This window comes from Heptranchias perlo, chromosome 6, assembly GCF_035084215.1.
Source record: "Heptranchias perlo isolate sHepPer1 chromosome 6, sHepPer1.hap1, whole genome shotgun sequence".
Classification (NCBI taxonomy): domain Eukaryota; kingdom Metazoa; phylum Chordata; class Chondrichthyes; order Hexanchiformes; family Hexanchidae; genus Heptranchias; species Heptranchias perlo.
The window spans coordinates 29,677,108-29,704,048 of record NC_090330.1 but is presented as its reverse complement, the minus strand read 5'-3'; the positions used below and the strand labels follow the sequence as shown (position 1 = coordinate 29,704,048).

The following is a 26,941-nucleotide window of genomic DNA, read 5'->3' as shown; positions in this document are numbered from 1 at the left end:
TATTCAAAGAATTCTATAAGTTTGGTCAAACGTAGCTTGCCATTTAGAAATCTATGCTGTCCCTGACTAACTCATGTTTCTTCAGGTACTTAATAATTTCATCCCATAATATTGACCCTAAGGGAGTGGGTTTCTAACTTTACATCCTGCTCCCACGCCGACATTGGGTGACCGCGAACAAAAGTGTTCTTTTCTCCAACATTGGAAAAAAAAACCTTCAAACATCTAATAAAGTGAACAAATGAAAATTACAATATCTATTCTTTTCAACGGCATTAAGCATCTACTTCATGCAGCCTAATAGATATCCCTCAACCCTCGGCGCAGACAAAATGTGGGGATGTTGCTGCGTCTGGACGTATTCAGTCCACCTACGTTGATGTGTTCGTCAGAAGAGTTCTATTGGTTTGTGTGAGCAGTGGGAGGTTGTTCGCCCACAAGACTCAATATATGAAGTAGAAGCAGGTTTCGGACCTCGGTCACAAAGAAAGGCGGAGAGGCGTGGAGTAAACCTGCGGTGAATGTTGCTGTTTTGTGGTTGCTGATCGGATAGGAAACCAACCTGTTAAAAAAAAGAGATTTCCCCTTAACTTTCACCTTCGGTTAGTCGGATCGGCGCTACCCGAAATTCCATCGAGTCGGTTTCATCCTGTAAAGGACCGATGCGTCTTCATAATATGTCGAGTAACTTACTGTTAGTCCCGATACCGGAGTCATACGATAATGTAATGAACAGAGACATCAAGATCGCAGTTTTAGGATCAAGCACTGTTGGGAAAACAGGTAAAGCACGTTTCTGCTTGGGGAAAATCGACACCTTTACAAAAGAGTCGATTGAATCGATAAACAGTTTGCCTTTTGTAGGGATCAGTATTATCAGTCGCGTAAAAAGTAATTGATTTGGGATTTTCTCCCAGGAAGTTGCATTTTACTGTTTTAACTAAACTGTGCAATCTCACGAGATGGACGTAAAGACAAATATTTGTCGCTCCTGACGGTTTTGGTTTACGATTGAAACGATTTGCTTTCGAGTATCAAGCAACCTGGCGGCATCCACAAATTGAATTCCTAGTTTGTGCATTTCTATTTAACCTTAAGTATCTTCTTACGTAGTTTGTGAATTTATATTGATTTTAAATTCACTTATTGCTAGGGCACTATGTCTTTTATGCTGGGGTCGGTGAGCCACAATCCTTTCACTGAAATTTGGGATTAAATCCAGCCCAAATAGATGGGATGGAATTCTCTCTGTTGCCCCAATAAAAGCCTTTTAAATTGTGGGTAAGTGCAGTCTCGGTCCTGGGAGTGCATTGCCAAAACTGCCTCCCTGTGTTGCTGTCCTGCTTTTACATTTGAAGCGTGCCACTCGTCTCCTGAAGGTTGGTTGGATCTATGGAAAAGGTCGTTCTGAGGACGGATCCAGAGATTCACTGCCATAAGAGGATAGGGTGGGTATTTACACTGGGAAGTATCATCGACTGTGCAAAAACCGTGTGTTGGGAGTCGGTGGCACCCAACATCATCTTGGATTTATATAGCGCCTTTAAAGTAGCCAAAACGTAGTTTAACGTCCCGAAGTGCTTCACAGGAGCCTATTCAGACAAAATTTGACACCAAGCCACATAAGGAGCTCTTAAGACAGGTGCCCAAAAGCTTGGTCAAAGAGAAAGAAAAAAATTGCATTTATATAGTGCTTTTCACACCACAGGACATTCCAAAGCTCTCCACAGCCAGTTAAGTACTTTTGAAGTGACGTCACTGTTGTAATGGAGGGAAATGCTGCAGCCAATTTGCACACAGCAAGGTCCCACAAACAGCAATCAGATCAGATTATCTGTTTTTAGTAATGCTGGTTGAGGGATAAATATTGGCCAGAACACCGGGGAGAACTTCCCACAGTAATTTAAAAGTGCCTTTAATGTGGTAAGCACATCCTGATTTGGAAGAAATTGCGCTGAGTCCCGACATGAGGAGATCTAGATGCCTCTGAAACCCTCTTACAAGTGGTTTTCAGAACCAGTGAGTGGGCCTCACTTGGCCCTTTCCTAGCTGGCTTTTGTTCTGTGTTTTTTTTTAATCACTTAATTCGCCCACTGGGCATGAACCAATTTTTTTTTTAAAGTGCAAGCACAATGAATTTGTGTACACAAATGTACAATGTGCACATTCTGTTTTTTTAAAACTAAGGATTGTTCTGGTCTGCATGCAAAGGTCAAGGTAAGTTAAGAGGATGTGGAAACCACTGTGGAAGGGGAACAGGCCAACTATGGGAAGGGAGGAACAAATGGGGAAACTTGTGGCCACTTTACTGCACATATGGATTTTGGGATTTGAGGCCATGCATCCAGTTGGTACACATGCATTTATGAGTTGGTTTAGATTTCAGCCAAATTATAGTCCAACTGGAGTTCAACATTTTAAAATATTTCCAATGGATTTTCATTTTGTCACAACTGGTATGCAAATTCAATCCCCCATTTGCTGTATTAAACAAAATGACCTAAAGGTTGAATAGAGGACTTGTATGGAAAGCGTTTGGACAGTCTATCTATCCAGTTCTTAGTGGATAGAGTCAACAACACAAGACTGCCTGTGATATCAGTATTAATTGGGAGCTTCACTTTCAAAGGCAGCAGGGACACTGTGGGAAATGGAAACATCTGCTGGAGTAGTAGTATAAGGGTGCTTTTCTCAAGCTGTGGTTGAGGTACATGGCAAGAGTAATGTAGAGGGAACTCTTAATGCCAAATTGCACCTTATGTATTTTTAGCGACTTGGCAATGTTCATGCTGTTAGTGGGTATAAATGAAATGGAGGGAAACATTCCCATCTCCAGCAAGGTCATTGCTCACTTTGATGTACTCCCAAATAGATAAAAGACACTTTCAAAAAGTTTGCCAAGAATTTGTAAAAATGCCCAAGAATAATGATCTAAATAGTAGCCAATTTCAATAAATACATCTATTGTGTTTATTCACTGCAAGTAGAAATCTCTTTATTAATGTTCTGGCAAAGTTAAGAAAATCATTGAGCTCTGTATAATGGTGGCAGGAGCAGATTTGACAAAAATGCAAAGTACACCTTGGCCAATGAATGTGTGCACACAAATGTGCACTGTGTATGTATAAGACAAGACAATGCATATGTTTGCTAACTCTTAAATTCTCTTTTAATGTTAGTCACTTGTGGCTTTTTTTTGCCCTGGCTTTAAAATACACATGCAGTTAGCAGAAGCTGAATGTTTGCTATTAGTGTTGTACTGGATTCACCAATTAAGAGACATTTTTTATTAAAAAACTGTACATTTCTTTAGTTTTGCAAAACTGCACATATATTTGTTTTCTGTTTGGTGATATAATTTCTGCAGTCTTGCTACAGAAAATTACCCTGTATTATAATGGATGGTGGCTCATGATTTTTATGTTGTGTTTTTCCCTTCTTGCCAGTTTGCAGACAGGATAGGAACAATGTAGGATGTGCAGGGGAAGAAGAAATCATTGTGGTCCATCTGGCCAATCTCAAAGATAAACATTGCCCATGCTAATGGTCAGGAACAATCAGCAAATACTGAGATTTGATAAGTCCCTTTGATATCCCTGTGACTTCTTTTAATAGCCAGAAGCAATCCTCTTTTCACTGAGAAATACATTGCAGTGTTTTTTATTCTTCAGCTAAAAGTGACATTTCTTTAGACTTCAGAACTGACTATTGACATAGCAGAGCTATGTTCATTTAACAGCAACTTCTTATTTAGACAGAAATCACTTGCAGTGAAGTGTGATGAAATCATTGACAGAGATCAAATGAACTACATCAATGATTTTCAACTTTGAAATGACAAGTCAGGGCTGAACTCTTCACACAACCTGATCTGATCATAATTGCATTTCTACATTAAAGGAGCTATATAAATGCAAGTTAGTTTTATTTATAAACAGCTATGTGTAACTTTTACATTTTAAAAAGTTTCTCCTTTACTACAGTGATTCTGGTATCAATCTGCCTTAAAGAATTTAAGGTGTACTGTAAATAAGATAGTTCTTTCCAGAGCTGGATTCTAACATTCGGGGGCCCTCATCAACCCTGCATAACCATCCCCAAATCATTAAAACACAAACATGTAGAAAAAAGCATAAAGAAAAGGCCCATAGAATGTTTAGCCGCTGCATTAATAATAAACCAACTCATATCACAATATGCTACACTTCACTGATCCAGTGGCTGTATGCAGTTTTTTTGCGTTATGGCAAGTTTTACCAGAGGCCCCATATTTGGCTGGGGCCCTTGGGCATGGTCCCTGTAGACTTGGCCTCTGGTTATTCCTCTTCATCCTAGCAGCTGATTCTTATAAAGTTGTTGATGTTAGTTTTGAGCTGTAGTAGCACTGCCGGCTTTCAATAGTGAAAAGTTCCAGGTGTTCACAGCGGCCAGCCTTCGTGAATCCAACACGTTTCCTTTAGAATTGCCAGCAACTGGAACTGGCAGCGCTTGTGTATCAGTAAATCAATATAGAGTCAGTTTTTTGTTTCTGTTTTAAAGGAGAGAATAGATACAGGGCTGCTGCATTAACCTCTTCATTTGAGATACTTGACTGGACACAAAAGCAGCTGTGTGTCTCTGATGCTTACAATGAACATTGTAATTTCTCAAATGTATATGAAGGAATGACTTCAATTGTAGTTGCAAAGCAATATAAACATTTTATTTTGTTTCCTTCTAGCCTTGATTGTTCGGTTCTTAACAAAGAGGTTTATTGGGGATTATGAATCAAATACAGGTGTGTATTTGTTAAGCCATTCAACCAAAATTGAACAATAAAGCTGAATATTTAAATCACGGAATAAATAATCTATCACAAACTATTGTTTTAATCTCATAGGAAATCTTTATTCAAGACTAGTTCATATTGAAGGAGAACAGCTTTCGCTGCAAGTGCAAGACACACCTTATATCCAGGTATGGTATCAATGGCACTATTACATATTAGAGGGGTGTGGGGTAGGAATTTGAGGGAATTAGAGGAAAGATGTATTAATTGATGTCAATAATGGGTAAGCATTTCCGAGACCATTATTACTGTTTAGTTTTTGCAGTTTATTTGGATAATAACTAGCAAGGACTGATTAGAAGACTAACTTAATCAAAAACTTCAGATTAGATTTGAAGCTTATCTAAACACCAGTATAATAAAATAAAGCCAATTATTTATAACCAGTAATGATAATTTTTCTTTGCCATTAAATTTGCCAGTCTAACAAATTTCCTTGTGGCCTTGTATCTGGAAGCTTTGGACCATGTCCTATTGGCTGTTAGTAACTGTTTTAGCATTTTACAGTTTACTGGTTACCCCTCTTAATTCCCCTCCGAACAGTAACAGTGAGAAGTGTTGACAGATGCTAGGCATTATTTTTCTCATTTCCTAAAAATGGTGACTGTTGCTGATGTATAGTTCCACAGATGCTAGCAGCCCTCTGATACCTTGCCTAAGTAACCATTCTTCAAGAATGGGCCTAGACTGTGAGTGGTGGGACAGCACAGCCAAGCCTGAACCTTTCCCCACACCTAGTTCACACATGGAACTGGCCAAATAGATTGCACTGTTCTTTTCTGGTCCTGTGCATTCCTATGTGGACTTGCCAGGAGTGAATTACAGGATAGGAATCAGAAGTGGGTACTCTGGTCTCTTTCTTTCTACCTTGAACACTGAGGCCAGTTTTAGCATATGCATTGCCTCCATGAATGCAGTTGGCTAACTCAGCACAAGAGTAACTTATTTCTGATTCTATTTTTTTGATCCAATGTAAGTTTGTGAAGTAAATTGGTGAAAGGAGGTGTCCTATGAAAAACACAAAGATGCTTCTATGTTTTGGGCTGTTTTCTGACAAATTTATTTTATTTTTAGGTTCAAGGAGAATGTGCACGTTTTCCTGACCTTGTCTCCAGGTGTATTCACTGGGCAGAGGGCTTCATCTTGGTGTATTCGATAACAGACTACAACAGCTACAAACTGATTCGTCCCCTGTACCAGCATATCCGCAAAATGCACCCTGACACAAAGGTCCCTGTGATCATTGTTGCCAACAAGAGCGATCTGCTACATGCCAGACAAGTCCAGACCAATGATGGAATCCAATTAGCAAATGAACTTGGTACAACATTCTTAGAAATCTCCACCAGAGAGAACTATGAGGACGTGTATGATGTTTTTCAGCATGTTTACAGAGAGGTTAGCAAACTGCACATGAACAATAATGGAGAAAAACGACGAGGATCAATAATTCCTCGACCAAAGTCACCAAACATGCAAGATTTAAAACGACGCTTCAAACAGGCTCTTTCTTCCAAAGTGAAATCGGGTGCCACTTTAGGAAATTGATATCTAAATTATGAAACCCTGTAGATAACAAACAGAATTGCACTGTATATGTTTGACTTTTGTAAATGGTGCCTTTTACCTCCAACAAGATTATAAAAGTATCTTTAAAAGATGGTAGAGTAATATAGATTTGTGCAGTGGTTGTTTATGGGGCTGGGGTTACTTGAGGAAAGGTGAATTACTCCTTAATTCCCAAACCTCATATAATTCCTGCCAGTGACAATCTAGCTATTCATTGCTTGTGAATGACTTATGTTGAAAATGACAAGAATAGCATTTCTGATATCAATAATGGCTCTCTTTAGAAGGTGTAATGGAAAGCTTTCATTGTACAGTTCTGCTTTTTTGAGTCTTGTAGCAAATTGTGAAGAAAGCAGTCATTTCTACTGAAAATGCTGGTATGGGCTTGGGAGAATGGCAGAGTTAGGATTTGGACAAGTCGCAAGAAGATTAAAAGTAGCTAAAGACTGCAGGAGCGTGGAGTGTAATTAGGGCAGATTATACAGGGTTCAGAGACCCCGATAGGTTGCAAGAGGTCACAACAGTCTCTGTGCTGCCATAATGAAGTTGCAGTTAGCCACTGGAATCTTATGATTATTTAAAAGATAATTTGTGGGTTCTGTTGAAAAAATGTGATTTTTGTAAATTCCAGTTTGAAGATTCTGATGAGAAATATTCAAACCATTGCAGTCAATCTGGCATGTGTAATGGATTTGTAAGTACCTTGTATTATACTGATTGCACCACAGCACAATGCTTACTGGAGATAATACTTTTTGCTGTATTTTATACAAAGAGTGATTAGTTATTCTTGTGACCAAATAGAAAATTTGTTCTTTTCTACATTGGTATAAAGTTGTTTGTATTAAGTTCTCTATAGTTATTCTTATACTAATTAATGAGTATATTGGCAGTTCAGTAATTCACAGGAGCTACTGTTTTATTTGTCTGAAGCGGATAAAGTTTCCATTTTAAAAATGATTTAATTACAAAACCAAAGCAATTTACTTATTGAATTGCTGTGCATTTCAAGTATTGGTCAATAGCACTGGTCAGGCTTCAAGTGATATGATCATCCCTTGATGTGCTTGACATTAGGCCATTAGTGTGTGAAGAAGTGTTAATTGGGTGGAGAGACTGCGCAGGAGAAATTACTGCAGGAACCTCAGCATGTGGTATAAAATATACACTCTCAAGCCAGATGCATCTGCTTCACTTCTTAACTGATAAAATTAATAATCCAGAAAAAGTTTTTTTTCAAAATTCGTCTCATTGAGTACCATGGAAAATAAGAAACTGAAACAGAAGTAAATATAAAAATTATACTTGGTATGCTCAGTACCACGAAAATAGCCTTTTGAATAGAACCTGGTAACTTGTCAAGTGACCAGTTATTCTTAAAAAATTACTTTTAACAAGGTATTTTTGGCAAATCAGAGGAGCATTTAGCTTCTCTGGAATTAAACCTCAGAATTGTATGTTTAAAATGTTGATTGCTGTAAAATCAGCCATTCAATTGCTTTGAAAAGTTTATAAAGATAAAGGTTGGTCCCATAGATGTAAAACAGGCATGAAGAATAAATCAATTAAAGTATCATTATATTATGCAGTGTTCTCGATATAGAAATTCTCTGTAATTACCTGCAAATAATTTCTCCCAATACCTGCTGTAATGATGTGAGAAATAAATTTGGTATTCTTCTGCAAAGGTCGGACTGCACTATATTCGGCTGTCAATATTAACTCACAAGCCCAGAGCACAGACTAAGAAGGCCATGCCCTACCCAAAAAGTGATTTAAAAAATATCAACTTAATGACATATCACTGTGTCCAATGTATTAGGAAATTTTCAGCTTGTGATTTTCAGCCCATTAAAGTTTATGGTTGGGAAATCAGAGTCTAGGGAGTGCATTTTCCCAGTAGGTAATCCCAGTATGCTCCAGGATCGCTGAAGCAGAAAATCCTGTCCAATTTCAAGGCAGTAAACTAATCTTGTGGTTTATGATGTTAGATGAACCCCATGTCCAGATTACAGCCTTCTAATTCGACTTCCACTATTTGACGTAATCCTCCTATTGACTGTTACATGGTCAATTGAATAAATAAATTCACTAATGTTTTCCATAAGTGACATGTAAACATTCTAAAGTAGTTCATGTTAGCTCAAGAGGCACATAAATCACTGGTGATGAACTATTGCTGGAACAATTCACGTGGTATAAATATAAGTACTTTAATATGATATTTTTAATCCTGTCACAATTTATTGGTTTGATATTCAAATTTTAGTCATTGATACTCAAAATGCAAAATGATAAATTTACAAGAATGTTTCTACAATTTTGAAGACATAAATTAGTATTTTAGATAAAAGTAAAGAGATGTGCGATGTTAAAGTATCCTATAAAACAAATGTTGATTTATTTACAAAAGTAATACCTTTAGGAGCTCAGACGTGATATGTTTACACTGACTGAGAGACCATAGAAGTTTGTGAATAATAAGCCATCTAGATGAATAATAACATATTGGCATTTACAAAGTCAAGGATTAGGGTATTAATCTGCTTTTATAGCAGAAAACGTCTATTGAAAAAAAAGAAAACAACGGATGCATTTATATAACACCTTCCACATTATCAAAATCTCTCAAACAACTTCATACAATGATTTACTGTTTTTTGGAGTCAAGTGATTGTTAGGTAGATCAAGAGTATCCAACTTTTCAGAGCAGTGGCTGGATCCCTGTGTCATAACTAACGAGTGGGCTGTACATGATGAACTCACTTTTGAACCAAGGTGAAACACGATCATGATGACTGAATACCTCACTTTTGTTATCTGTTTGTTTACTTATTATTGGTTTATTTAGTTATGCTTTTCTTCAATTGGGAGCTGCTCAGCAGGCTATTTGAATTATGATGCAGGTTGGATTTGTTTCATAGGCGGAAGTTTGGGCAAACGCAGCAGCCATTCAATACCGGCAACATCCCACAAACAGATAGACGGTCGGTTAATCTGTTCTGTATTATCTGAGGACACCAGGGAACTCTAGATATAAATGAAGATATTTTTGATATCTACATTACTGTAAAAATATCTCTGGATTCTGACATGCCTTTTATGTCATAAGTGGCATAGAATGCTACCAACCACAGGAAGAACTGCCCAGATTTTATGAAACTTCATTGGTCACATGGAGCTTCACTAGCAGTGAGTAATGGTCACAAATTTGAGTATGCAGATCCACATATCCACTGCCATGGTGAGGAAAATTGCCAGTTTTTGTAATCCTCCACCGTTGATCTTTTCACTGCACAGTTAGTTTAATGTACATTTTTCTTTGTGCATTAATTTCTCTTGCTGGGGAAGGAAGATTTTTTTGCACTGCAAGATTTTATGATACCTTACCCTTCCCTATAGCAGTCTTGTTTTCAGTTGCAATTTTATTTGCAGCTAACAAAGTTCTCAGGAACGAAATTCCTTTGGCGTTCAAGCAGCATCCACATTTTGAATGAGGAAGATGAATACATGAGAGAATAAGAATGGCAGGTGCAATTACACCTCAAGGGCCGCATTCATAGATGCAGACAATTCTATCTCGGCATCTCAGAGCAGACCTGTCTTTGGCACCTCCATTTAACAAGGAAGCAGTCACAGAACTATGCCATCTCTTCCAGGCCGACCTGCAGACAACTTCCACAACAAGCACAGTTCTTCCTGCAGTTGTTAAAGTCACCACCGCATTAAGCTTTTATGCAATTACCCTGCACTTTTGGATTAAGTTTTTTGGGTGGGGGTAACTTCAAAACTAATCTGTGAAAACATTATTTCAGTGAGCAGTTAATCTATGGAACAGGCTCCCTAGGAAGATGGTGGAAGCAGAAAGTATCAATTCATTCCAATGCAAATTAGATAGATTTCTTTCAGAAAATAATATTTTGGGATATAGTATATGAGTAATTTAAGTCATGACATATGGTAAGCGTTCCATTCTCGGGAAGAATGTGTAACTTTGGACCTATGGTTTCCTAAGCTTAACACCACGAGGGTTTTCCTCGCCTCATGTCTGGATCCATTGTAGATTAATTGACAGAGATTGATTGCTATGATTAGTCAATAACTCCATTATTGTATCATGCGACTACCAGGATGGTAGAAGGCGAACTAGATGGACCGTGGGGTTTTTTTTTGTCTAGTGATGCCTACGTTCCTATTGCAGGGTTTGTGGCATTAAGAGGCCATTCAAGCTCCATGGCCTATATGAACAGAAAGGGTTTCTATTCCATTAATGTGCATGTTGTGCAGAACTACAGAAACATCACCATACAAGCTAATGCCCAATATCCTAGAAGCAGACACGATGCCTTTATATTGCTTCAGCCTGGAATATTTAAAAGCACAGAGATAGAATAACACTGTTACCCTTTTCAGCTCTGATTGATCACTCCCCACCATTGCCCCACTCCACCCCCACCCATCCAACCCCAACTGTTTGGAAATACGACAAAGCACTTCAAGCAGAATCAGCGTTGAGCACATCATAGGGTTGCTCACACAATGATCCCACTGCTTGGACCATTGGGTCCTGATGTATGCCTCAGCAATGTGTCCAAAATAACCACCGTCCATTGCATGCTACACAACTTATCTGTTCAAAGAGCAGTAAGCATGCAACAGGACAAAGACAACATCATTGACAGAGGGGGACGAGTGTAGTATTGCTGTCCCAAAACTGGCACAACAACACAGAGGTGCCTCTGATCTCAGCAGAAGTACTATAAACTGACCTCAGCTAGGAAGTGGCAAATCAGCTCTTGATTTATCTGATTTACCCCTGTGGGAAAATGTTTATCTGTGGATGTCGGATAAGGACAAGATTGGGCTTGGCTTTGATGCCTGTCAAATTTCATACGTGCAAAATCGTCACTTGAGATCACACGGCATACGTGAAATCAGTGCCTTGGGGTAGGGCAAAAATTGGGGATAAAATGAAATCTGAATAAAACAAACAACAGTTTTCGTATTCATATATATTTTTACACGGCATCCCACGCACATAAAAAGAACACTAACGATATCACATATCAATTTGCTTATTTCATGCAGCGGCATCAAAAATAGACACTGTGACCATGAAGAAACCACCGTAATATTCCAGTCTCGTTTTCAGTAATCTATAATGGTTGTAATTACTGACACTGGAAAACAAACCCAAAGGGTTTTTCTTCAGATCAGTTTACTGGTCACTTCAAGATTATTATTTGTTTAAATGAGTATTTTCCCTGTGCCCTCAGTTAGCTTCCCCTCCCCTTACATCCATGTTATCCTCTTGGTTGGGACCATTCCACTTACAGACTTCTCTACAGATGCTATCAGTGCTGCTTCCTGATCACATTCTCAGGGCTTTGTTTGAATGGTGCAAGGAGAGAGTTCCTGTAGCCATAGTTACCCACTAGCCAGGACAAGTGAACTTTGTTGTCTCATGTAGGCCTGAATATGTTGTCACCTAAGACTAAGATTCAAACTTAGAATATGATCTGCACTGAAACTTTTTTACTGTGTTTTTCATTGAAGAATTTGTTTCAGTAGGGTAACAAAAGCTCTAAGAAAAAAATTCAAATTGAATAGAAATCTCTTAATCTTTTCCATTTGGAAATATTTTATCAGCTGCAATAGTTCAGAGATAAAAGGAAGCCAGGAGAAAGAGATAAATCTTAAAATAACTTTCCTTTGTATGAATAGTATTTTGGATTGAGCACACAGAGGCTGAGTGCTGTAAGTACACTTGTAACAGCATACCTGAAATAATGAAGAGATTTATTATTTGTCAGTACTGTTCAAATGCACCTGGAGCTGACGTATTTGCAAGGGCCATTGTGCTTAGTAGATTGATACTAGCAAAAATGCAGGAATGCTTCCCTGAAGCACGGCCAGCCAATCGGGCTACTCTCTCCACACCTGATTTAGAAGCAATTCAGCTCCATGCCAAGCAAAGCTAATCTGCTGTAAGGGAACATTCAACAATAAGGTTGTTTGTGCAGAAACCTGTGGAAAGTATGCCAGAAAAAAGCCTACTGTGCAAAGCCAATGAAGTGTTATTTAAAATATGGGGGCCTAGAAATTGGTTCGCGCTGGCACAAACCAGGCGCAGAGAACGATCCCTGCGCCGGAATGGGTAGCTCAGGGGCACACCTGATATTGGGCCTCAGCTCTCATTTCCATGAGACTGGCAAGCTGCAGACACCAGCTGGGTGTCCTCAGGTGGCCCTCATGAAGGCACTAGGAGAGGGGGAGGGGAAGCAATCGGGAGGGAAGTGGGCAATCAGGAAGGGGCAATCGGGAGGGAGGGGGACAAATATTGTTTCAGCATTTATAAAGCTTTAAAATGAATTTAAAATATTTGTCAGCCTTTGCCAGAGCTTGGAGGAGGGGGGAGGGGCCAGACAAAAATGAAGTGAAAAGAAACCCAATGCAGAGGCATGAGTTAGTTTTTAAGGGGCAGTAAAGTGGATATGCTGCTGCATGAGGTGGGTGTGAAGAGAGTTGCCCTGTTTGGCTTAATGCTGTGTACTCCGCCTGCAGGACTTGGGAACAGATGCAAAAGAAATGCACACTTTAAAGGGACTGGCACAGTGGCACTACCCAACAGTAGCATGTACTGAATAGATGGCCCAAGATTCCATGCCACAGAGTGTTATCTGTCATCCTATTCCACATTTGCTGCTTACCCATTAGTAAACCCTCGCACAAACTTACAGCTCTTTCATTGCACCTTATGCATACCCATACCTCAGTAGACTATCCTTTCAAAATGCAACACACGATTGAAAGTCTTTCCAAACTCACGTCTTCGAAGGGCATCACACCCTAGCTGCATGAAGCACTGGGAGTGACTTACTGACAGCCAGGTTGGCCTGTAGGTTGCACATGTCTATCAATGTGCATGTGCTCTTTCAACTTCCAGCATCTCAAGACTACTTATCTGTTTGGTTAACAAGATGGCACATCAAGGGCATACTCTAAGCTGCAGAAAGCCCTCCCTAGTAAAGCACAGGTGGAAAAGGCACATCTACTCTGACACGCCAAAGTAGCTTTGGCAGAGTCTATGGACCTGCATGCTTCAGTAGCGCCGACTTTGAGGAAACTGCCTCAGAAGTAGATAGATCTGCCTCTGTGCATTCCTGTGGAACTTCTCTACAGCTACCTGAGGGCAAGAGGAATTCCCAGGGCAATGTCCATCTTTCAAGTTTCAGAGCTGAAGTAGAGAGTTAAACTCCCAGCAATGTTAGGAGGGGAAAAAGAGAAGACACAAGAAATATAAAATAATAGTCAAGACTGAAAAAAAAATGTTCAGCTAACTATATGCAAGTCAGAGAGCCAAAGAACAAAAACATTCTATCACTCCCAAAACACCTTTAAGAAAGCTCTGTGTAGGTCTAGAAAGTATGGTTCAAAATGCACCTGCTTTTAACTTGCCTAAAGCTAAGACACTGCTTCTCTAGGGTAAACCACGCCAAATGAGGAGGAGTAAAGTCTAGCATTCATTTACAATGGTCAATGGGAGCCTTGAGCAACGGCAGCGCAGTTCCACTGTATAAACCTGGCCTGTGCAATCTTGCTGCTGAGTAGACACAAGCAACATAAGGCATACTCCCACGATTTCCAGACCCCCCACCACCCCCTCCCCATACAGTCACACGCTCGTGCAACTGACGCACAAAATCTCCGCCAACATGTTTACTGTACCAGATAATAAAGCAAACAATATATGTGCCCTTTTAGAAGTACTATTCACTCGGTCATTAAGACATTAAAACTGCAGTCTGACACAGTATAAGCTGCAAAGCTGTCAAGATGGTGAGGTGCACTGGACATCAGTGACTGTGCTAATCAAAGATTATTGGAGACATTCTGGGTTAGTGTTGTAATGTTTCAAGAATGTTAGGTATGCACTCTATTTCCTCAAATAGAAATTGGATTGTATTTTTGAACCAATTTTATGCCTTTCAGGGTAAAAAGGAAATGAACTTTACCAGAGCAGTGAATTAAAATCTCAGCTATGTATTTTTAGCTTTCATGTGTCATGCTTAATTTAAATTTGGGACTAAATGGAGCCAGGCCAGATCCAGATTCTGATTTGTTATTTTGAAATCCGAATTCAAATTTTAATGATTTTGGTGGAGGCAGCTTTGGGTCTTATTTGCCATGGCCCCCATCACTGCACTTACCTGATTGGCAAAGGATAGGGAGCAGATTTTTCTGTTCAGGTGAATCAGTTTGCCTGGTCAAAATGCGTAGCGTTAAATCAGGCAAAGTATCGTTTGCCCACAAGGGAGCCCACCTAATTTTCCATTCACTTAAATTAATTGACAGAAGATCGGGCGAGTGACCCTCTCCATTGATTTTCCTCTATGCGCTGCGCAAGGTAATGAAATACAGGAACAGGAAAATTTGTCTCTTTCTGGAGAGTGACTCCAACTCCGGGAATTTCCTTGAGGATTCTCCCGATCAGCTTCCATAACTTCAGCAGAAGATTGGCGGAAACCCCGGATAAATCGCGTAAATCTTCTGCCAAAGTTCCGGCAGCCAATCACAAGAGCCTCCGAGGAAATTCCCAGTGCAGGTTTGCACCTGTTTCCCTTCAAACAGTATTATGTTTTGTGTGTAAAATTAATGAAAAATTATTTTATTAAACTGGGGAGATCTATAATGGCATCCAAGCAAAATAATTTTGTCCACATAGAGCAAAATATACCCCCACAAACTTGCCAACGCGTTGGACTATTCTAGACAGTATGCCAGTACTCGCAGTTTCCTGACATTCCTACATAACCTTATTTTCCTTTATTTCCCCTTTGGGCACTTTCTCAGTCCATAGATGAAGTGTTAAAATATAACATAATAAAAATTTCAAAGCTGCTGCCTTGTGCAGCACAATCAATCACTCTGCAATCAATTGCACTAGGCAATGTGTCTTTTAAAGTTTAAATTACCCCTGCTACTCCTGGGGGTAGATTTTGATTTTGTGCGATGGTGTAAATCAGGCGATAGTGAATCTGCAGCCCGTTTTACACTATCGTAAAAAGTCAAAATCTACCCCCAGGAGTGCAACACAACTAGTCCCCACCCAATTTCCTTCCTCTACTCTCTCTGGTTACATCAGGAAGCTAGTGTAACTGCAGAGTAAAATCTGTCTCAGCAATTTAATGATAGAACAAATATTTAGGAAACAATAAAGATTAAATCAATCCACAAGAATTTTTAAATATCCTTTTACAATGTATTTCTTACACAGTGCAATGATCTGAAAGACGTTTGGAGGAAACGTTCTTTTGCAGACTTCTTAGGACTGATTATTCTCTCCTGGTGATGCTGGGTACCCAACAGACACAGTGGGCTCGATTCTGGGATCGTGTTTCCGGCGGGTTCCCAGCGGGGCGGCCCCGAAAATCCCGATATCCGGTCACGTGACCGGATCGCGACGAAATCCCGCCCACTTCCGGGTACCGCGCTGACGTGCGGGGCTGCGCGCGCAAGCCCCGCTGGTGGGAATCCCGCAGGCAATTAAAGCCAGCGGGGTTCCACTTGAGAGCACTTACCTTGCTCGTTGTGGTCAGTTAATGAGCTGAAGCAGCTGTCAAAAGAGGAAGTGTGGGATTTTAGGTTCAAGGCAGTGAGTTTCACACACTGGGGGAAATAGTCCCTCTCCAACCAGGCGTGTTGCAGCCAGCAGCCTGTGGCAGGTGGCAAGGTGCGCTCCACGGGGGAGAGCCCTCACCCACGCAGGAGGCCACCGCGTCACATAGGGCAACCCCTGCCCTCCACCACCCCCCGCCAAGCCAGAGGACAGACCGACACGAAACCGCAGCCCCAGTCCGAGGAACCACCCACCTACCCTGCACAACCCCTCAGACCAACACCTGCCAGATGGGTGGTGCGTTGACATCGTCGGAGGACGAACAGGATGAACAGCCCCAGCAGCCTCGCAGTCCACGCCGTCCGCCTCGGAGACGTGGGGCCCCCCAACACGGTGCTGCGGCACACCCACCTGCACAGCAGGAGGGAGGGCAACCGCAGAGAGAGATGCGTCGCAGGAGGCACTACCCTCCGCACAGGGTGTACAGAGCGAGGCTCAGCTTCATGGACCTCTCCGAGGAGCAGTGCATACGTCGGCTCAGAGTCAATCGCCAGGTAGTCGCCGACATCTGCAGCCTCCTTAACGACAAGCTGCTCCCTGATGGACCAAGCAGCATCTTCCTACCTGTCGCCGTCAAAGTCACCATTGCCCTCAACTTCTTCGCATCCGGTTCCTTCCAGGGTGCCACCGGGGACATCACCGGGGTCTGTCAGTCCTCTGCACACAAGTGCATAAGGCAGGTCACCGATGGGTTGTTCCGCAGGGCCTCGCACTACATCAACTTCGCCATGGACGAGCGCAGCCAGATGGAGAGGGCGGTTGGATTCCATGCCATGGCTGGCTTCCCACGGGTGCAGGGTGTAATCGACTGCACCCACATCGCAATATGGGCACCTCCGCATGAGCCAGGGCTGTTCATCAACAGGAAGGGGTATCACTCCATGAACGCCCAGCTCATCTGTGACCACCGCCAGAGATTCCTACACGTGTGCGCCAGATACCCTGGCAGCTGCCACGATGCCTTCGTCCTCAGGGAGTCCGCCGTCCCGCCCATCCTGCAGGCACCCAACGCCGGCAACGGCTGGCTCCTCGGCGACAAGGGGTATCCCCTACACACGTGGCTCATGACACCTCTGAGGAACCCCATCACCGAGCCGGAGCGTCGGTACAATGACAGCCACACTGCTACCAGGTCTACAATTGAGCAGACCATAGGGCTTCTCAAGATGCGCTTCAGGTGCCTTGATCGTTCTGGGGGAGCGCTCCAATACACACCATTCAGAGTGGGACGAATCATAGTTGTCTGCTGTGCCCTGCACAACATGGCCCAACAGAGAGGGGTGCCGCTGGAGGAGGCCCCATCCACACCCGCCACCCACATTGAGGAAGGCGAGGGCGAGGAGGAGGAGGAGGAGGAGGAGGCGGAGGAGGAGGACGCGCCAGAGGATGTTGGACGACCCATGCGCCGAACCGCGACTCACCGGGATGGTCGCCAGGCCAGGGAGGCACTCATACGTCAACGGTTCTCCTAGAGTCAGACACTGCGAGGCGCTCGCATCTCCTCACCTGCACATGCGAGCGGCCATACCAGCCCCCTCCACTGAAGAGTGCTGCCAGTAATCCTGCACCCACAGCAGTGTGCCCAATGGGTGGCAGCAGGTGTTCGCCGTCATGATGGCCTCCACGGAACGCACCTATTGCACAAGCCGCGGAAGAATGGACGAGAGGTGGCAGGAGTGGTGAGAATAGAGTATTTAATATCTCCAATGTGACATTATATAAAAAAAAAAGTACAAATTAATAAACACCCTGGTGTATTCCCTTTGTGATTATAAGGCCTTTGCAATTCTTTTCCGGGTACCCCTACGTGGTGCTACCCCTGTGGCTCCAGCAGAGGTAGTGGCAGGTTGCTCGTGTTCTTGCCTTGACCGGGTAGATGCTTTTGGCGGACGGCCCCTGGGTTTCGGTGCCCGTGACGGCACCTCCACAGACTGCTCCTCCTGCACCGGGGCAGGGGCAGACTCGGCCACCTGGAGAGGAGGCACCATTGCGGGTACTGGTTGAGAGGTGGGCGACGGGTGGGACGTGGGGGCGCCTTGAGAAGCGTCCCCGCTTCCATGTCCCCGGTCACCATCATCCCTCTCTTGGCCTCGGCCCACATCACCCCTTCCACCCTGCTGGACGGCAGTTTGGATGGCATGTGTGAGGCCTTGCAAGGCCACCCCTAGTGTATCCGTCAGCCTGTTGATGGCGTCGGAATGTTGCTCACCCTGAATCCGTACAGACGTTGTCAGGGCCTGCAAGGACTCGATCTGGAGCTGTGCATGACGCTCGAGGGAGGCCAGCCTGTCCTCCACCGCAGACAGTCCCGCACCTACCCGCGACACTGTGTCGCCGGTACCCTCCTGTGCCTGCGCCACCAATGCCCACATGCAGGAGGTGGACTCCTCCATCGCCTGCGCTATTGTGGACAATGCGCGCGGCACCTCTCCCAGTACCTCAGCAATTAGCTGGTGCCCCTCGACGACTCTCCTTTTCACTGGTGGCCCCCTGGGTTCAGCATCTGGGTCCGGCTGAGCAGAGCCTGGAGATGAGTGCTCCCTCCGTCGCGGACCCTCCGCGGCTGCCCTTGCCACCAGGGTCTGCTCATGCTCAATCGTGCGCGTTGACTCACCAAGTGCTACCCCAACTAGTTGGCGAGGGGGACCCACCGAGGTGCGTGTCTCTGCGCTGGTGGATGGTTGGCTCTGATGTGACGATGCACCCTCAGAGACCGCCATGTCCTCTGAGGAATCGCCCTCCACGATCGCTTCACACAAAGACGGACCTGCAAGAGAACAGAGGGCACTTTGAGGCATGTGGACCAACTTGACAGTGCGCCTGATGGGAGGTGATGATACGGTAACTCGCGATCATGGGTGTTGAGTGTCAGCTTTCCCTTACCGGCCGTTTCGGCAGCGACACACTCGCCATCGGCCACCGACAGGCAATGTCGTGTGCGGGCGAGGTCGAGCGCCTCCACCTCGGCGTCGGTGAGCTCCACCACTTGCGGCGGCCCACCTCCGGTGCGTGCCCTTTCCCTATTGTTCTTGCTTCTCTTCTCCTGTGAAGGCAAAACACAGATGTGTGAGTGGGTGCGTCTTGCATCGTGAGACGCATCGAGCATCGGTGTGGTTGGGTTGAGCGTGGCGCGGATGGATGGGAGGATGCGTGGGCCACGTGCCCATCCCATTGCATGGGGATTGGGGTGTGTGGTAGTGTTCGGGTGGGGTCAGGGACGGTGGGTACTTGCGTGCACGGCGAGGATGGTGAATGAGTGGCTGTGAGGATTGCTGATGGAGCGCAGTGGTGGCTGTGCAGGAGGGGTTGTGATCTGTTTGGCGTGATGGTGGGGACGGGATGTGGGAGGGTGCGTTGGTGTACTCACCTTGCCAGACCTAGTCAGGTCATTGAAGCGCTTGCGGCACTGCTCCCAAGTCCTTGGGGTGTTGCCCCTGCTGCTCACCTCCGCCGCCACCTCTGCCCATGCCTTCCTGGTGGCGGCGGCAGGGACCTTGCGTCCATCTTCTGGGAAGAGCGTTTCCCTCCTCCTCCTCACGCCCTCCAGCATCAGCTGCAGTGCCAGGTCTGAAAAACGGGGCGCAGCCTTTCCCCTTTGCTGAGCCATCGTCTCAACCCTCTTGCTTGCAGCAGGAGGGGCTTTGGGAGACTGCCCCTTTAAGTGGAGCTCCTACATCGCGTCGACGGTACTGCGCATGCGCAGCCGGCCGGCACGCAGCTGGGGAGCGGAGAACCCGGAAGCAGGGCTTAATCAGGTCAATTATCCCGCGATCGCGTGGGGGACGCACACGATTAGCCGTCCGCGTTTTCCACGCTCCCGGAGGACCACCCGCTGGGAACCCGCAGGCCTGCTAAATTCGAGCCCAGTGTATCGGGAGTGCACTGCTCTGGCATGGGGATAATTACCATAATTTTCCAGGCACACTCCGTCCATGGGTCTGGATAGCAGCAGCCAGATGGCCCTGTGGCCCAGAAATACTCATTAACCTTTTGATTCGAGAAATCCTTTCATTGTCTTGGGACCCTCCCTCCCCCAGACCTCTGGCCTGTGGAGGATCTCAGTGCAAGCTCCACTGCCAGATTGCTTGGGGAGCCCCTCCACTTGGATGACTCTTGGGTGGTCAGAGGAAAATGAGGCAGGAGGCTGAGACTAGCCCCTCCCGCTTCATTTGTATTGTTATTGCTGGGTCTGCGCCTACTCCAGGCACAGGTCCAGTTACATTAAATTGGAGGAGCCCTAGAAATCCTGAGACAATGTTATGGGAGCAGAGACCTGATACGATGGACCACCACCCCATTTCCTTTTCACTGCACTTGGAAACTGAGCATTACCCAAATGCAACAAAGAGGGAACTCTTGCTTTCTAAATGTCAACTTGGTTCATTTGGTATCACTCTTGTCTCAGTCAGAAAATTCAGGGTTCAATTTTCATTCCAGGATTTAGTTATATAATGTAGACTGATATTTTAGTGCAATAGCGAGGGAGAGTTGTAATGTTGGCAGTGCCTTTTTTCAGATGAGACATTAAATTGAGGCCCTTTCTACCTGTTCAGATGGATGTAAAAGATTCTATGGTACTATTCAAAGAAGACCTGGCAGTTCTCCTGGCCACCATTCCTTCCTCAACCAACACCACCAATAAGAAATAGATTAACTGGCCATTCCACTCAACTGGTGTTTGCACAAATTAGCCGTCGTGTTCACCTAAATAACAGCAATGACTACACTTCAAGCTGTGAAGTGCTTTGGGTCTTCCTCATAATGTGATAAGATGCTACTCCTTTCTTCTTCTTTCCCGATGTAAGACTTGAGGTGATATCCCTGACCATTGCATGGAGTCCAGCTGTTAATTTAGAATCAAATGATCCCAAAATAAAGATTGAGGAGAAATTCCCAGCTCTTACACAATTTTTGTGTTTTCAAAGACGGGCTCCACCACCCAAGATCAAAAATTCTGTAGGGTAGGTTTTCCTGTCGGTGGGCTCGATCCCACCATCGTGGAGCATGTGAGCAGGGGTTGGGAAATTGAGCCCTTTCCGGGATCACCACTTGATTAGTGCAGTGCATAATCTTCTGGCTCATCTTTTAGGCCAGCACAAACTTTTTTGCATGAAATGTGCAAGTGCTTATATTAAATATATAAATTCATTTAAATGTATTAAAATAAATCAGAGCACAAATTCCTGTCTGTTTAGGGTAAGACTGTGCTGTGCACTCTGCTTGCTCTGGAGTGGGCAAAAAGAGAAGTCTCATGTGCGATGGAGGTCTTAAAGAGGCAGATGGGTTTTGTGTAAATTTTTTAATTTTAACTTTTCCCATACTTTTTAGTGCTGGTTTTTGTTCTTTTTAAAAAAAAATCTCCATTTTTTATTCTCAGTTTCTTTTTAATGTGTTTTTATTTTGGTCTTTTTTTCAGAAAATGTTAGGAATATTTATTTTGAAACAAAAAGAGTCAAATGTCTTGCAAAACGTCAGAAAGCTGACTGCAACTGAAGCATTTATAAGACTTCAGCAGGCCAGGAAGAGCTTAAAAAATCAGAACATATAAAAGGGTCTTATAATGCAAAGTGAGGGGGATAGGTTTTAAAGTGCTCCAAATACAGCATTTCTCAATTGAAGCGATATAAAATGAAAAAAGGCATGCAGGGAGGTCAACAGGGACCAGAGCAGGACTGTATGCACCTGCCACTATGTCATCAACCATACCTGCAGGTCCTGGAATATCTACCTTGCCAAAGATGAAGGACAACTGCCTCTGCAGGCTTCAGGTCAGCTGGGAGCCAATTGCACAGCTGTGCCATCCACTATAAGAAGATTTATAGCCAGCCTGCACCACAGGGATGGCACTGTCAGTGGCAATCAAGTTCACCACTGCCCTCATGTTTTCTGCCTCTGCTTCCTTCCAGGGTAGCATGGGGATCATCTGCAGTATCAGTCAAAGTACTGCCCACTGGTGTATCAAACAGGTGATTGATACTTTGGTCAGTATGGCTAGCACATTCATAGCTTTTCCCACTGAATTGCAACAGGAACAAGACACTGCTCCCCAGATGCATTTCCCAAAGTCCTCCAGGCCAAAATCATCATAAATTGGCCCTTGCCATAAATCCTGTACCATTGCCATTGAGTCCATTCCCCTCCCAGGACAGGTGTTCCTTTGTTCCTATGTACCATCAAATGGATTGCCATTGGCACAAAAAACAAGTGGCTAATGATGCAGAGACTAGAGCATAATTTAAAAGCAAATTAGATAAGTACTTGAAAAGCAAGAATGTATTTAAAAAATGAAGAAAACAGGATTAGAGAAGATAACTTTGGTTAAAGAGTTATTACCAGCACAAGCTTGATGGGCCAAATGACCTCCTTTTGTGCTGTAACTTTAATTTGATGAGAGGGATACAGAGAGCTGTATATAATGAATGAGGGAAAAAAAGGAAAGACATACAGACAAAGAGAGCTATGTGAAAAACACACAGAAGAGAGATTTACACAAAGGGACAGACAAAGAGACAGTCAGAGACAAATCCAATTTTAATCAGCAATATGTTTTAACACATCCCTGTTTTACCTCTCAGCTTGCCTAGCTTTGAAGGAGGCTTTCAGCTGGTTAAAAAATTCTATACCCTTGCTTCTGACTCCCACCCCCTCCCAGGGACTCATTCAGGTTGAACCAGATAGTGCACACCCTCAGTATTCTGATAAATATACAGTTGAGCTTAGTGCCCTATATCCTATTCATCACTAAGACTGAGAGAATCCTGGAATCAAGGTGGCTCTCAACCTTTGTGAGCATGGCCCTCAAATGAGCCTGTTTCAGGCTGCTGCTTTTCCCCTGGTGCAGAAGTTGCCCAGCACAACCTGTTTTCCTGTTTATACTTTTTATTCTCCTCCCCCATAGAGGACTATCATCATTATATCTTCAGCCAATAAAGCCTGGTCAGCAGACTTCCACCCCACACCCACAGCCCCATTAATGCTGCCTTGTGATGGACCAGTAGGAAATGTAATAAAGTAGGGTGAGATGAGCATTCCTTGACCAGCCATATGGAACCAATCACTTGACATTTCTTACTTTCCTATAATTCGGCTGCACAAAGAATTGCTTTGTCGTACACTGGAAGTTGGTTGTTCTGTGCAAAACTACACAGCTCCAGATTTTCAGCGAATCAACACAAAACATTAACTACAAATGCAGGGAAAATTCCAAATTAAATGCTTTACATAGTACAAAAATAACTTCACATTTAACACTATTGCTCAATAGAAGCATGAAAGAAAGAAAAATCATGTTCATAACTGAGACAATTCTTATTAATAGTTTTCTGAGGTGAAGACCCTGTCAATGCACAAACTCAAACTGGCTGCTGTGTAATGCTGTGATTGGCTATTAGAATGCTGTACAACGCATGGTGTGCTCACTGATAACATTCATTTTAATTCCACATGCCTCACATTCTTGTTACTTGTGTAATTAGCTGTCATTGTAAATCATATTACTTTATTTAAAAGTGATAAAAACAAAATATTATTAAGTCTGGTGACCCATTTACAATAATGGTCTATTTGTGACCAAGTTTATAAACCATTCCAATGATCATTTTTGCCTGTGACTACTTCCACCTGTTAATTGTATCCATGTGATTTATATCAATTAGTGTTAATTGTATTCAGGGGGTACATATCAATTGAGAACTCTCTTGAATCCATTTATAAGAGAGCTGACCTAGGGTGTGGTGTGGATATAAATGTGGAGCTCTGTGAATAAAGGCTTGGAAGCAACTGAAGACTATGCTCTATTATTCTATCCTTCACCACCTGGCTATCCAGTTTATAACACCATCCTCTCCCATAATGGCATGGTTTTTTTTTCATTATTACCTACCAGAATTAATAGTATGTGATTTGTACACTGTTAGCATCTATTAGCATCTTTCAACACAGAGAGTCCTACTCGCCATGTAGACTAGCTCAATTCTAAATCATAATCTCATTTTGGCTTTTAGACACTGACATTGTTACTTTCCCTTCATTACAACAGTGACAACACTTCAAAAGTACATCATTGGCTGTGAAATGCTTTGGGACCTCCTGAGATGTGATAAGTGTTATATAAATGCAAGTTCGTTCGTTCGTTCGTTCGTTTGTGCTTAACCTTGGACTTATATTTCAGGTGTTGTAATACATTTCCACAGCATCTGTGAAGAATTTCAGGTGTTACCCTTGCATTATCAGTGGGTCAGACCTTTTTCTGTGTTGCAATGTCGGTGTGACCTGCTGTGCTAAGTACCTGTCACAGACACTTGTTTGTGGTTCCTAACAAATGGTGAGCCTTTCACCACAGTATTGTGTGGAAATGCTGAGTGGGGTGTTCCAGGGATTGGGACCCCACTACTGTTTCAAATGTACAGAAATGCCTTGGATTTGGAAACTCAACAACAACAATAACAACTTACATTTACCGAGCGCCTTTAACATAGTAAAACGTCCCAAGGCATTTTACAGGAGCGTTATCAAACAAAATTTGACACCGAACCGCATAAGGAGATATTAGGACAGATGACCAAAAGCTTGGTCAAAGAGGTAGGTTTTAAGGTGCGTCTTAAAGGAGGAGAGAGACGCAGAGAGCTCAGGGCCTAGGCAGCTGAAGGCACGGCCACCAATGGCGAAGCGATTAAAATTGGGGATACGCAAGAGGCAAGAATTAGAGGAGCACAGAGATCTCGGAGGGTTGTAGGGCTGGAGGAGGTTACAGAGATAGGGATGGGCAAAGCTATGGAGGGATTTGAAAACAAGGATGAGAATGTTAAAATCCAAAGTGGTCAAATTTGCAGATGATACCAAACTAGGAGGGGCAGTCAATTCGGCAGATGAATTTTAATGCAGACAAATATAAAGAACAGCACATGGGAAAAAAAATAAATGACATGCATACTCCAGGAACAGTGCTGAGATAGCCAAGGATGAAGTTGAAGGAGACCCATGAGTCTCAGTAAGCTTGTTGCTCAATGTCAAACCGATACAGAGCACAATCAACAATGTCGAACTACATGGCCAGAGCAGAAGAATACGAAACAGAGGTAGTTGTAACCAAACTGTACAGCATTTTGGTCAAACCACATCTTTAGTACTTTGTCCAGTTCTGGTTACCAAGCACAGGGTGACATTCAAGTTGTCGAGGCAGTGCAAACAAGAGCAATGAGACTGATCCCTAATGTCAAAGGGCTGAACTATGAGGAAAGACTGGAGGGACAGGCCTCTCAACCTGAAAAAGAGGCATTTGAGAGGTGATCTCAGATAGTTTATTGAATTGGAAGTGGTAAATCTGAAATATTACTTTAAATTAAATTCTGATAGAAGGACAAGAAGTCACAGATTTAAGCTAGTAAAAGATAAATTTAGGACTGCTGTCAAAAATTCTTATTCACTCAAAGTTTGGTCAAAGATGGAATAGACTTCCAGATAGAGTAAGAGAGATAAAAATCCTGGAATCATTTAAGAGACAATTAATGTTACCATTAGGGGAATTCTAGGATCTATTTGGATAGATGAATGATAGATGGGCCAAATGACTTTACTCAACCATTGTCATCTTGTGACCATATGTTCAAATCTCCATGCAAATCAATGAATGGCCACAAAGCTGACTACCTTCACTTTTCTAGTCAAAACTTTGTCATATATTCCCAGACTATGAGCAGCTCATCTACTGGAGGTTCAGGAAAATGTGTTCTGTTTAGTTTTCTGTAATATTATGCCGTACTATTCTTGTCTGCAGTATTCAGATTCTTTTCTTTATGCTATGTCTTATGAGTTATGTATTTTCACCTTTCTGGATAACCCTTTATTTTTAACCATCTGTTGTAGTTTAAATTTACATCAAGGTGTATACTTAGGTAGGGCGCAGCTGTTTGTTTTTGGGGTTTTTACAGTTGGAATACAAGTTCTATCAGCTGTAGGCTGGCTTCACTGTAAGTCAGCATTAATTGATGACAAAGCAGAACAAAATGTGCTCAGATCAGACTACTGCCTAACAACAACACCTGGTATATGTTATGCCCTCAGGAGCCACACTTTAAGGAAAGGAGAATTGCATGGTTTTCTGAAGGGTGCTATTGTCATGGTAACAATCTGAGTATTGAGCAGGTAATGCAAACACCTAATACAACTAGTAGGATGGCACTGCAACTGTCACTGTACATGTTTTCATCCAAGGCTAAGCTGCGATAGGAACAAAGACAGATTTCCTAAACAGTGAGACAGACATTGCTATGACGTTGCTGTATCCTTTCTATTCCCTTAGCACATTGTGTAGTCTTATGAAGAATTGTATACCAACTCACAATACATGACTCACCTATTAACAGGGAAAGTATAAAACCTAAACATGTACACCGTGTTACTCATGCAGATCAAGTTAACCCTGAAATGTTATCAATGTATTGTACAGAGTCAAAGCAATGGGTTCTACATAAAAATCAGCAGTTACATTCTTTACTTAAAGCTATTGTAAATGACATATAATTGTACCAGGAATTGTTTTAAACAGTTATCTAACTTAAATTATGTACACAGTTTTTAACAAAAGCCTGAAAATTGCTTTAGCAGATTCATACTGAAAAATCAGGTGTTCAGAACAGAGGGATTGTATAATTCAGTTGAGCTTTTGGATTTTATTTTTAGACAAACTGAAGGAGAACCGACCTTGACATTCCATTCATGCTTTCCTTTGGCACTTTTGTTTTCTGAAGAACAATACTGTTAGAAGCTACATTGTACATTCACTGTAGCTTTATTTGATGCTGTTCTAGTTTCTTACATTGAATGTAGAAATAAACCCCCGAATCAAAAATGGTTCTTTTTAACGC

The 26,941-nt window shown here is 42.9% G+C and overlaps 1 protein-coding gene across 1 annotated transcript; it reads left to right on the top strand.

Moving 5' to 3' along the window:
- The first annotated feature begins 447 nt into the window (after window positions 1-447).
- LOC137322487 (ras-like protein family member 11A) lies at window positions 448-8,071 on the top strand. The gene is made up of 4 exons (XM_067985406.1): window positions 448-783; window positions 4,721-4,777; window positions 4,880-4,956; window positions 5,903-8,071. The coding sequence occupies exons 1-4, from the start codon at window positions 663-665 to the stop codon at window positions 6,374-6,376; spliced, it is 729 nt and encodes a 242-aa protein (XP_067841507.1). The 5' UTR covers window positions 448-662; the 3' UTR covers window positions 6,377-8,071.
- Window positions 8,072-26,941: the final 18,870 nt, after the last annotated feature.